Below are 13,115 nucleotides of genomic sequence, written 5' to 3' on the forward strand. Positions count from 1 at the left end.
CTTATCAGGCCAATAGCATGAAGAGGCAAAGAAAAAGCTCATAAAGAATGATGCTGTTTTGTAAAGCTAATTGTGACACTATCTCTGGTACTGCATGTGATTGAACTCTTAATTTTTAATCTTTTTTTCCTCCAAGCAATGTAGCTACTGGTGTTACCTGAGGTTCTCTGTAATGTAACTATACAACAGATTCTTTGCAGTTTTAAATTTTACAGTTTAGTACCAAAAAGATGTAGTCTTGAGCTGTCTACATTGTAACAAGTGGGCTGTAGTTTTTAGTTCTCATTAATTAGCTCGTTTTAATGTTTGCATGTTTTACAGATAAGAATTCAGTTCACTGTGGTGTCCTGAACTTTGATGTCTACGAAGCAGCAACAGCATCCTTGGATGTATGCTGCCTTCTAAAGAGCTGCTTGCCTGCAGAGCTTCATTGGCAACATAGCCAAGTCTTAACTAGCTGATACTGGGAATCACTGAAAAGATGATGTCACTAATAGCAATATAGTATGTGTAGCAGAAATCAGAGCATTTATTTATAGAGCAAAAGACTACAGTTCTACTTTATGAATGTGTGTTAATAACTTTGATTCACTGGAAATGTAAAATTCCTGAAGCTGAATTCTTCACTAGGCCTTAGCTTACTCTGATAGTGAGCTGGTTAGATGATTAGTTCAATCATTCTAGTTTACTATTCTCAAAAAGCTAGGTTATGAAAGACTCAGAAAATTAACCAATTCACTACTTCAGGTAGGAATAGGAAAGCCATAAAAATTATCTTTCAGAGCATTTCATGGCCATTCCAATATGCATGAAGACTTTTCTCCCAGCTTCCATTTGTACATTTACCCTCCTGCAGTCTGTTCAATTAATATGGGAACAAAATACTCTGAAATTGTCCTGTGTTGAAGGAAGTGTGCAGTAGGCTAGAAAAGAATCTACTCTGAACCATACATAGATCCTATTCCTTGGAGCTTCTCTGTGGCCGTCTTCTGCTTTACTGCCTTGCTCGCTGTACCATGCTTTTTTGTAAAGGCTGCCATCTGAGAGAAAAAGATGCACCATTCTTTGTCTGTCATGAGGAATATGTCTGTTTGCAATCAAGGTGCTGCCTTCAGTGTAAATATTTGTGTCAGCAGCTGCAGGCATCTGGCCTTCAGAAGACCCTGCTGCATAAACATAGCAGCTTTTGGTGAGCAGAAGGGAAAAAACAAAAGCTAATCTTGCATGTCCTGAGGATTTAAGACCCTGTATTTCAAATGGGGCTTTAACTGGACCTCAACCTCTTCTGCCCACAATATACATCAGTGAGAGATGCCCATCAGAAAGCCAGCTATTATGTAAACAGAGCGATGGAAAAGTTAAGGGAAGGTTTAGTAGCTCAGAGGGTAGGCTCATTTGCTTCTTTCTAGATAGCTGGACAGAGTGAGTTAATTATGAAACCAGTAAAAGACTAGAGACATTTGGATGAAATAGAGAGAGTAAGCAAGACCCTAATATTGATACTAGAGAGTAATATGAAACCTATATATGTGTGTTCCAATAAATTGTATATCAAAAAAAGGAAAGGGAAGAGAAATATTTTGTTCCTTTTTACCTTCAGGAAAAGTTAAAGGAAAAGTTAATCTGAGAAAGTTACAGTAGTAAAATGGAAGGCAACATCTGTGGTAATTAGCAGTTCTTCTTCAACACTTGACTGATGGGTTACATTATGGCCTCTTGCATCTGAATTAAAACTCAGACCCACACAAATTCTATTTTTAATTCATTTTTCTTCTTTTTTCCACATCAGAATAATTTGTCTGGATTTAAGATTTCATTAATTTTTGCTAAAAATATTGATGATCCATATCTAAAAGGAACTTCTGGTTTGTGCAAATAGGCAGCGTAGAGAAGAGCACTTTCGCTTGGGATTAAATTCCAGAGAATGTGGCTTTATAACCCAATGTAGCATTGTAGGAAGTTCCTATGGAACAGTACTGTAGCAGCTTGCATTTTTTTTATTCTTTCCTACCTGCTACACTTGGTGGAGAGACTTTTGCATGCATGTTAAATTGCTACTTATTTACATACCTTAAATATAAGGAATGAAATCTCAGTATGTGTCATTTCCTTGTGAGAACTAGGTATAAGAATATGTATGTTCTCCAAAGAATCTGTTCTTTTTTGACTATTTGATAGTTAAGCTCTTTGAGTCAGGGATTTTCACATGTGAGTGTATACTGCCTTGCACAGCAAGGATTTGCAATGCTACTGTAATGCAAGTAATCAGTCAGTAATCTAGCAACAAATTAGGAATTAATTTTAGACTACCTGGAAATACTCTTATGAGTACCACAGCTGGGGAGAAACAAGTTGATAGAGGGATATGCCCTGATAGAGGCCTTATCTGTGGGGTTTGAGTTCTCTTTTCTCAGTGAATATTTTCCTTTCAGAAATGAAACTTCCCATTAATATTATGGTTGGCTCTCCATAAGCTTTTTTTGGATGAGCATCCATCCTGAGGAAAAGCAAAGTTCTCAGATAAATGTGAAATGTAGAAAATGTATAAATGGAGAAAAATGTATCATTGCACTTCCATGTTAACATCAAAGAACTAGTGATTGAACTAACACAATGACTGTAGATTATAGAAAATTTAAAAGGATATCATGTGATGTACATCAGTGTGGTTTCTGGGAGCTGAGTATCTGGTCCGACGTTCTCCCCACTCAAATGAAAGTTAAGGTACAATCTTGTGATAGCTGTTCTTTCATTTTCACCATAGCAGTAAGTAAAATACCTTTACAAAAAAAGCCTCTGCTCACCCCAACATTGCATACAATGTGCACCTTTATAAAGTTGTTTCTTTTTTTTTTTTTGCTTTAAACATAAACCCCCCCTCAAACTAATACAAAATGTTTCTTTGAAGAATGTGAGCTGCTTTCAGCTAAGGTTAGATGAACTCCCTTCAGTATCTTGCCTTGACAAGATAAGAACTAATCAAGAACTATCTTCTGTACTCACCTACAACAGATTTCACTAAAATATGCAGCTAGGAGTAGTATGTGCCCTTTAATAATAAAAGGAAAGGGTGGGAAAGTCTGCTTAATTAAATCTCTTTGGGGATCCCGGATTAACTGCAGCTCTGTTTAGTTTGCATCCTCCCTTTAAAAAAATGTGAAGACCCAAGACAATAAGTATTGATTTGAATGTAGATGTGGGAAAAAAGTCGTTTTTTTCTTCCACTTGGCAGACTTTTGAGTTTTGATTCATTTTTGGTTACAAAGGGTGATAATCTAAATCTTTCTCTACTACCTTTCATCCTGTGGGAAAATGCTGAATCAGTGCTTAGCAAACTGGATGCAGCTACTGGTGAAGGGAAGAGCACATAAAGCTGCCCTATAGAGACCAACGGCACAAGTCATGAAACCTTTGTCAAGGTTTCAGCTGTCACTCCCTTTGTCACAGCCATCAGGGATTACGGTAAGTATTAGAAAGTGGAAAACGGTGTGATAGGAACGCACAATGCTCTCACAACTAACTTGCAGACTTAAGTACTGTCCAGGGAAAGCAGACTTGGCATTACCTCCCATTTCCATCGATCACTGCAAGCATAAGTAGTTGTACTGTGGAGCAAGTGTGATGCTGGCACAGACCACAAGAGTTGCATTTCCTGATAAACTCAGTGTTTGTAAGTGTGGAATGATTTTTACCCAGGTGATTTTTGAAGAGAAAAATGGCCATGTAAAGATACCAAGAGCTTAGCCCTCAGATGTGCTTATGTGAATTTAGCTTCCTTTCATTCCAAGCATAATTGCATGGTTCTGGTAGTTGACACTTGTGTGGATTCCTTTCTGATTTATACATCCATTTGCTCACCAAGGAAATCCAAGCACATGTGTGAAGTCATATGCTTCTTTTTCTGCAAAGTACACCTCTGGTTGGTCAAGGTCATTGGTAATCATGCATAAACTGCTTAAATTTAGATTCCATGTGTCAACTGCAGCCAGGGCACCATTTGCAAAAGGCATCTTTAACTAATAACTTGAGCACATGCAATAGCATGGGCTGTGCCTCAGACTACCATTTGTACTTAAGAAAGGGAAGTAAAGAATTCTTGGTTCAAGACAAATCAAGAGAATAAGTATTTCTGGAAACAGAATTAGGGAAGAGAGTGGGGAAGAAAAAAAGATTGGGTTTGGGATTTACTATTCTGTAAACAGCTTTCACCAAGAGCACAATTTGTATTTGAAGAGTCAGTGAGAGCTGCAGAAGCCCAGTAGCAGTAAAAAATTTAGCTAGCAACTCTGTTCTCTAGAGAAGCCATTCAACTTGAAAAGATTAGCACAGGCTTTTCTGCATGAGTGTAACCTCAAAATAATACACATATATGTATATATATCATCAGGAAGGCAGAGTTTACAATTATAATTTTTTAGTCTTGTTTCTTTTCTTTGTGCTTTGCAGCAAGTTGGATCTCTATGATTACTCTTGATAAACAGGAATTCTTTTCTTCTCTGAGCTCAGCAGCAAAGGCATCTGAAGGAGCCTTCTCTGTCTGGATGAAATAACTTCCTTCTCTTGTTTCCTGAGTTCACGACTGAGCTGAGATGCATCAAAGTCAGGTCAAGGAATCCGAAATAAGGAGACTACAGGAGCCTGGGCAGCAGAAGTCAATTTCTTTAAGTTGCCTTTTTTTTTTTTTTTTTTTACTCTCTGCTTCAGGTTTCCATGTGTATATTGAATAGAGGAGAGAAAGAAAACAAAGGCATTAAAAAATATTTACACAACACAAAGATTGGAACTAAATGCGTAAATTACATACCCAAGCAGATGCCGCACGGATTTCAGTAATTGCAGTAACAGATTCTTCCTTAATTCTAATATTGTTTTGCCTGTCTTGCCAAAAATGGTAAAAACTAAGTCAAATAGTTGTACTTTTTTTTTAATTAGGTGCAGTTGCATACATTAAAGCCATAATTTCTGTCTTTTGCGATCATTCAGAAGTGTCCCACCTATCTTTTTTCCAAGGCCATTTTGACATAGGATTTATTAATTGTTACATCTCTTTTTAAATCAGATCATGAGGCAGATTCTCACGAGCTATTTTGTGACCTAAAAGTAGCCTTTACTGTGGGTTTGTAGCAAATCAAATTGAAACAGGCTCTTGTTCTGTGTGTTCCACTGGTGCAGTATTAATATAGATAGGAAACCTGTATTTCTGGAGATTAATTGGGTGGTATGCCACCTGACCACACTTTATTTTCAGAACTCGCAGTAAGGATGATCTATCAAGAGTCTTGGCTAGCAGGAGTGCATCACTTCTCCATTCCCAGGTACATCTTGTTGGACAGAGCCACTGCCTGAATCTGGAATGTGGTTTGTGCTATTCATAATGTATTCCATTTGTTTAAGCTTTGCATGAAACTATATATGATGCATAATAAAACATCTGTCCATATATGTGTTTCACTTTTCAAAATGACCTGAAGCATGGTGTGGGCTTTTGAATGTGTGAGACAGTCTGCTCACTGCTAGAGGGACATGGGTGTTTATTATTAGATGTCCTGCATCAGTACAGAATGCAAAGCAAGCACATTCATGCATGCACACACGTATGAAGAATGAATAATTATGACAAACAACCGCCTAACAGGTATCTTTAGAGTGCAGGAATAGCAACCAATTTTACCAGGTGAAATCAATTCTCTGTGCTTGCATCTTCATTGCTCTTCTTGTGCATTTTTGCCTTTTTTTTTTCCTTTCCCCAGAAAGTATGTAATGAAACTATTAGCAACAAAGCACTAAGTCTTACAGAAAACTGAATTAAACCTAGGCTAGAGGTAATACTCTTAAACATTTAGATTCTTACTCTTAACCTGTACAAATGTTTTCCTTTTTTTCTCTCAAGATAACAGCTTTCTGGCGTGAGAAGTATATGTGCTTCTCAAAATAGAGATGGTAGGAAAAGGAACCTTGCCATTCCCTCAGAAGCTGGGACATTTTTCTGTCAGCTCATTCTAATCTGTCATTTGCAATTTTATTTTTGATACAAAGAGGAAGGCATAGACCAAATGCGTGACTTAAGTGGGCATTTAATTTGTCAAAGAAGGCGGCTTGCTCAGCACCTATATTCAGAGATGCTTCCTCAGAAAAAAAGAAATCTCAGTCAACATAAGGACAATAGTAGCATGCTTTGGCTAGTATATTAAGAAGATTAAGAAGATTAAGAAGATACAGCAAGTAGAATTAAGTAACTGATCACCAGTTTGTGCTGGTAAATCAATTTTCAGTATCTTTAGTTGTAAGGAAACACACCGTTATTCATCAATGCAAAAACCTACAGTAACGCAGGGAGAAGAGCTGGTTTTCTTTAACATGGAAGTGCAGAGGGACCATGTACCTTCCACCCTCATTCCCAAGGGTCAGTCACAGTCAAGGCTGACACAGAGCAAGTGGCAGAAAGCCAGGCAAAACCACAGTATACTGCCCCCTTCCCAGACGATTGGCAGTATCTTGATGCACTGCAGATAAGTACCAGTGAGGCGTCTACCTGAGCACAGTTAAAGCTAACCTTGGCACAGTTCTTGAAAATATTGCTATGTATTTTGAATCATTTGTAAAAACCTTTTAGCATGTCGGAAGGACATCTCATATTAGGAAGCCTCCGCTCTGTGCATTACAGGTCTCTTAGTTTGTTTTGACCCACACCTTTATTTATACTTATTAATCAAGGGGCCTGACAAGCTGCTGCAAGTAAAGCTGCTTCTGATTCAGTAGTTTGGTAGGAGGGTCATCTGAGGATTACAGTCTATAAACAGCCTTTATGAAAAGACTTTTTTTCCTCAACTAATTGCCCTGGAGAATCCTGTCATTCTAATCTGTCATTGTTGAATTTTATTTTACTGCAATATTTTGAAATTAAGCAAAAAAATGTCTAGTTAATGGTTTTGGCAAGCTCTCTCTTACTTCATAGCTTCTTGAAGTCCTGCAACTCTTAGTTTTTCATCTTAATTAACACTCCTAATTGACCTTCTGTGCTCCCTAAATTTCTCCCAAAAGTATTAAAAAAAAAAAAAAAGCTTCTAAATTCTTTTCTGCAATCAGATTGACACCAAATTGCTGGTCTATGGATCATCTTGGGCTTAACAAACTTCTTTTTTTTTTTTCCAGTTTTTTATTTTTCTACCACTGAAGTCCCCACTGGAAATTACAGTGCATTGAACCATAGAGCTAGAATTGATTGTGCACATAAAAAATCCTGAAACAACAGAAGAAAGAAAAGAACTTCCTAGAATTCTATGGTAAAATCAGAACTCCAGTGACAATAAAACTTTTATCCAATTTGAACTCACTTGCCCTTGATCATTAAGAAAATATTTGATGCTCCTCCACTTTCCTCTAATAAGAGAAGGAACTAGATTTTTCTTCATTTAGCCCACATCAAAGCATGGTTATAGATGTCAAAGAAGATGAATTTCAACCACCAATATTTTTATAAGGTACTCTCTACTCCATCTTCTTTATATCAATTTCTTATGCTTTTTGTTGAATATTGGAAAGCTAAGACTAATGAACCCTGTCTAAATTGCTTTTATTTTTAATTAATTTTTAATTAAATCTTAATGTATCACACATTACAATTCTAGCAATCCTAAACACATTTTTTACTATCTTCTAAAATATAGAAGGCAATTTTCTTTTTTGAGGTGTTATGAGAAACTGTAATCAGTTATTTCTGCTGGAGTTTATGGAAAGCACTTCTAAAAATGCAAATTCTATGTTTTGAGACTTGAAACTTGCAAATAAATATTAATCTTGGAGCTTACTTTTACATTCTGAATTTAAATAATGACATTTTAAGCACTTAAACCTTCCCTAAGAGCAAGATAGGTAAGCATATACCTTTTTTCAAGTATCTTAATAATGTTTATTCCATTGGTCTTTTCATATGTTTAATGTTAAGCATATGGATATGTACTTTCCTGAAATGCTGGATGGTATTTAGCAGAATGAATTACATCCCAACACTAACATTTCTTCAAGAATCTTAATAATGTAGGAAGTATCCAAAATAAGCTTTCATTTTCAAGATAAACAGACAAAGTAACTTTTTGTGAGCATTGCCTTTTTATTGCTGCATCCAGCTGTAAATCATGTCATGAAAGAAAAAGACATCTTTAAAATGCATTTTTTTTAAAACAGTGCATTATTCTCTCCTGAGCTGTTGAGACAATTTCCTGCCTAGATCTGGTGCCCCATTAATTTTAGAGTATAAGAAAAAGTCACTGTGAGCTATAGGGAACAATTTTGGCTTTGCTGTATGCACATATATCACAATAAATTTGCCTATAGTAGTTCTATGCATGCTGTTTAACAAACTCTTGTTTTCCCTATTTTGAGATTAATGTCCTCTTTCCCTCAGATTTGTGCAGTGACATAGCCTTATGCTACACATAAGGAGGATTCTTTTCAGTGTGTAAAATTTGAAATCTGAATTCAATTACAGTAACAAGAGGAACTCTTTCTAATGAGTCTCCAAAAGTCCTGCCCAAACATGTAAAGCTCTCCTGTAGAGAAATAAATTGAGTGCACGATGTTAGCATAATAGCAAGGGCTGAGACATAGCTTTGCCCTACAGTTTTATGGGATAATATTTTAAAAGGTATGCAGAGATGTATGACTTTTTGGGGACAGCTAAAATTGTTTTCATAGTTCTAATATTGTTTTCATTAGAATGTTGAAAGTATGTTTATGGTATCAGATTGAATTCTAAGGTGTTACCAAATCATCTGGAAACCCCACTGCTTAAGTATATTCCCTTGCCTCCCTACTTATCTTCAGACAAAAAAAAAATGGGAGAAATGTGCTTTGTTTTAAAGCATATAATCTGTATTCTGTCATGTACTTCATCTCCAAGGGAAGGTATCTGGGAACTCACTCTGCTGTTTTTATTTATCCTGCTAGTGTAGTGTATAGATGAGAGGACTAAGGTCCAATGGTGTTAAAACAAAACATGAAATATTGATTAATTCTTTTTTGTAAATTCCTTTTTCCTCCTGAGTATAGCAAGCTTCAGACACTACTGTCAATATAGTACTCTCCAATAAACCTCCATTATCTGGAGGTTCCTGATCTTCATAGTGTTCTTATAAATGATTATTATGATTCTAAACGGCTTTAAAAGCTCAAGGCTAGTGTTCTTCTGGTGTAAGAGCAGAAAGCAAGTTAGAAGCAATGCAGCTTTTTATCATGGCAAAATGTTACTCAGAAATAACATGAATTGGATTGGGAATTCTCTTTGCTAGACAGTAACAGAACATTCTGTTTGAAGAAATGAGGATCATAACAGGACAGATAAACAGATGTACAGTTTTGTGGATATAAAAGTGTCAAGTAAAGAAGCACAATTATAGCTGGTGTCCACTTAATGAAACACAGGTATTTGACACCCTGCCTTTTGTTTTCAATTTTCATTCTTCTGTGCTAAGTTAACACTTTATTTATTATTTCCAGGATTGTCCTTTACAAAAGCAGTTAAACTTAGGAGTTTCCCAAAGGAAAAGGACATTTCAGGAACAGTAGGGATAAAAGTTTATACCAGCTAACCCATGAAAGATGACAGACATGGGCAAAAAAGAGAACATGTAGCCTAAACTACTTTCAGTGTTGTTGAGTACAGTAAAACTCTCTGGGAGTTGAGGTAATTGTTTTTCAATTAAAAAAAATAAAAATTGTTTAAACTGGTGTGTACTGGAGTTTCCCTAGGAAAGTAAATCCCTTGGAGCTTTTCTACTCTCCATAATAGAAGGTACTGATCAGAGAAGGAATTTGAATCTTGGTCATGTATGTGGCAGGTAAGGCCATTATAAAGGTTGTACAACTACTTTTTCACCAGTCATCCTAATTAGTACTTAGTCAAACTTCAACAGGAAAGATCAAGGAAGTAACACAGAATCAGCCAAAAGCCAGTAACTGGGAGATTTACCTGGGAGGCAGGATACCGTACTACATTCTTGCTCTGAACCAGCAAGAAACACTTGAGGTTGTTTCTTCTGTCTCGCAGGACAGTTGGGTTTTACAGGCTGCATAAGTTGCTGTATGATGGTGTGTTTTCCGCATGAAAGCTTTATTCCTACCCCACGATGAAAATGTTTTCAGAAGATTTTGTTGATGGGGATAGCTAATTCATACATAGGTCTGCTTGGGAGTTCTTCTGCAACAAAACTTAACTGTGTGCAAACCTTACACTACTTTAACTTATGGTGGAGAACAGACTGCTCCCTGCTGTACCCCAAAAACAAGAGCTAAAAGATGTGGCATAAAGCTAAATTATCCCTTCCTATTTCTCACTCAGCTCTCTCAAACTGAGCCAAAGTTGGGGCTCAATTAAGATGATTTTATGACTTGTTTGATATATTTATTTGGAAATTTGACGAGTTAATTATAATTTTAAGACAATTATTTTCATTTATTTCAATCAAACTGAAAGCAATATATGCATAAAGCTGGACTTCAACCAGTTCATAAGCAATGAGAAAAAAGTGTGCTCTTATTACTTACGAGATTTTAAGGCAGTTTAAGTCTTGCTTGCCCAGGTTACATGAGTAGCTTTGTTGTCTTCCAGTTCCCCACTGGGAATATTTGTGTCAGTAGATGGAATGGGATCTGATCTGCAATTAACAGAGCATATATTTGCTTGCATAGCCAGCATGAGAGCCAAATCCTTACTCACTATTTCTTGTCACTCATCCAGGTAATATTCTAGGACTGCTTTAATGCATGTAGTTATTTGATCAAACGTTATCAATCTGGTCACTGTCCTCTTGTGTTTTTCTCTCTGCTGTGCTATCTTAAAGAATGATAGCACAAACTTATGTAAAGGGATATGTACAGAGTAATGTTTTTTCAAAGTCTAGTGTTTAATATATATATTAGTAAGTAATATATATATTAATAAATAATAATATTTAATCCAAATGACCTTAAAAGTTTAATTGTTGCTTGAATTTTCACGCTGAGAGAAGTCCAATGCAAATTCAGATTTTGCTTGTGGAAGAGGATGGTGCATACTCACATGCGCACAGCACAAACTCTGCCAGTAGCTTGCTTTTTGGTGAAATTTATCTCATTTTACACACTCTACTAATTGTTATCCTTCACACGTAAAACCAGATTATTTTCTGTCTTATGGGAGACGCTTTGTTTGGCTTCAGATATTTAACATGGTATCTCTTTTGTGGGCAATTGCTTGAGGCCCCAAGCTGGGAAGAATGAGAACATATCTATAAATAATTCAATATAGTTGTATTGTTTTGACAGATTGTCAAGTTGGTTTATGCCTTTTGTCCCAGGCAATAGATTGTACTTCTTTGGGAAAGTGTTGCTAATTTCTCATTGCAATTGTTCTGTGTATTTTGTATTTTTACAGGGTCCAGTCAGGTTCATATCTCAGTACGGGCTGGTTTACCTTAATTTTGGCTATGGATGCCTGCTATGGAATTCATGTCTATGGGATGATAAATGACACTTACTGCAAGTAAGATCACAGGAAATTATTTTCATGCATCTACAATTCTGATGTCTTGTCACAATTTCACAATTTATTTTAATATCATAAATCCCCAGAATGGATCAGGCAGTCATTTCCCACTGTTTGGCATTGATGTGACAGTATTGTCAACATATTTAGTCCTGATATGGCATTTACTGTTGATAAAAACATTTACAATATCTAACATTGGTTGTCATAAGGATCTATTTTTAATAAAAGATCTTTTGCAGTTTCTGAATTACATGAAACAGAGTATGTTCATACTTTTCTGACTTCTACTTTTCTAGTACTTACTTCTACTGCTAAAACAAATCTATAGAGGAAATACTAACATGTTGGTTCCCTGAATACCAAATACAGCTAGAAGTGAAAGAAACTGGTTAGCCCAGGATAGTTACCTGAAATTACATTTCACCACCATTGAGAAATCTACTTGAACTTTCTAGGTTATACATGACTTGTTTTGAGTAGTAGCATGTTTCTAGTTAGATAATAAAACAAGTCATGCAAGCTTTATCACAGCAAACTGACATAAATTCCAACCAACAACTGCTGGTGACTTACAGTGACAATTGGTTAATCCTGTTGTCAGAAGTGTAACTAAACACAGTCTTTAAAAGTCCAAATTAAATGTTTTGATCTACAGTATATGGTATAAAAATACAAAATATAACTATTCTTCATTCAGAAAACCAGGAAATGTCATAAACAGTGTACGATATTAACACAGATCTATTATTCTGTACCTAGACTGGTTCAAGTCTTGCATGTAATCAGTCTGGTGGGTCTTCAGTTCCTAAAGCCCTTGTGCAGACCCTCACTCATTCTCTGTTATTCCAGTGTGGGACTCATTCCTGGCAGACCCTAACAAAAAGAATTTGAGATTTGAGTCACAGCCATTTAATTAGGGTATCTTAACATTAGAGACTGACTTTTTAGAACTTGCAGATCTCACTGATTGAGTCATCCAGATGGAACGAACATATGTTGTTCTTTGTTTATGAAAACACATTAGTCTCCCTGAGATGAGGGGTGACAGGACTAAAGTTGTCCTCACAGAGTTCAGCCAAGCCGGCATTGCATAGCACTGATGCAAAACCAGTAAACAGCATGATAGCACTCCAGTCTGTTGGCAGCAGAGAATGGCGGGTTTCCTTAAAGCTGCAATTCTATATATTGTTCTTATAACTGTCTTATTCAGCCAAGTACAAGAACCAGTTTCAAGAGCTGGGGCTATCCAATAAGAACAGTCTGATTAGGGATGGAGCCTTATGGACTGAGTTCTCACTGGTTAAACAAAACGTGCAGTACCAGTAAGAGTCAGCCCATCAGCTTCTTACTGACTGATAAGACCAGTGTATGTTGAGAGATACAGTTAGCTTCATTTTCTATAGGAAAAAATAATTGAAATCATGCTCTAATGAAAGCCCTTATACAATTTTGTGAAGCAGCTCAGGTGATGACACATACAAAGGATTTCAGATAATTCACGGAATCACTTAGGTTGAAAAAGACCTTTAAGATCACTGAGTCCAACTGTTAATCTGGCACTGCCAAGTCCACCACTAAACCATGTCCATAA

At 36.4% G+C, this 13,115-nt stretch overlaps 3 protein-coding genes and 1 long non-coding RNA gene across 4 annotated transcripts in view; 3 read left to right on the plus strand and 1 right to left on the minus strand.

Annotated features, from left to right (window-relative positions):
- Positions 1–12,390, minus strand: part of LOC133207849 (uncharacterized) — a 32,410-nt gene extending 20,020 nt beyond the window's left edge. Inside the window, exon 1 of the long non-coding RNA XR_009724174.1 lies at positions 12,280–12,390. This is a non-coding gene — a long non-coding RNA (uncharacterized LOC133207849). The remainder of the gene's footprint in view (positions 1–12,279) is intronic.
- Positions 1–13,115, plus strand: part of CUNH1orf210 (chromosome unknown C1orf210 homolog) — a 332,402-nt gene that overhangs the window by 304,223 nt on the left and 15,064 nt on the right. The gene's annotated exons all lie outside the window — the stretch shown is intronic.
- EBNA1BP2 (EBNA1 binding protein 2) overlaps positions 1–13,115 on the plus strand; it is a 491,427-nt gene that overhangs the window by 262,997 nt on the left and 215,315 nt on the right. The window lies entirely within an intron of this gene.
- The window catches only part of ST6GALNAC3 (ST6 N-acetylgalactosaminide alpha-2,6-sialyltransferase 3), a 225,929-nt gene that overhangs the window by 210,423 nt on the left and 2,391 nt on the right, over positions 1–13,115 (plus strand). The window contains exon 4 of the mRNA XM_061345111.1: positions 11,411–11,518. Coding sequence (XP_061201095.1) covers positions 11,411–11,518 — 108 coding nt within the window. The remainder of the gene's footprint in view (positions 1–11,410; positions 11,519–13,115) is intronic.

The sequence above is a fragment of the Neopsephotus bourkii genome, unplaced genomic scaffold, assembly GCF_033783945.1.
Source record: "Neopsephotus bourkii isolate Nb327-2 ecotype Australia unplaced genomic scaffold, CSIRO-AGI_Nbou_v1 NB_234, whole genome shotgun sequence".
NCBI lineage: Eukaryota > Metazoa > Chordata > Aves > Psittaciformes > Psittacidae > Neopsephotus > Neopsephotus bourkii.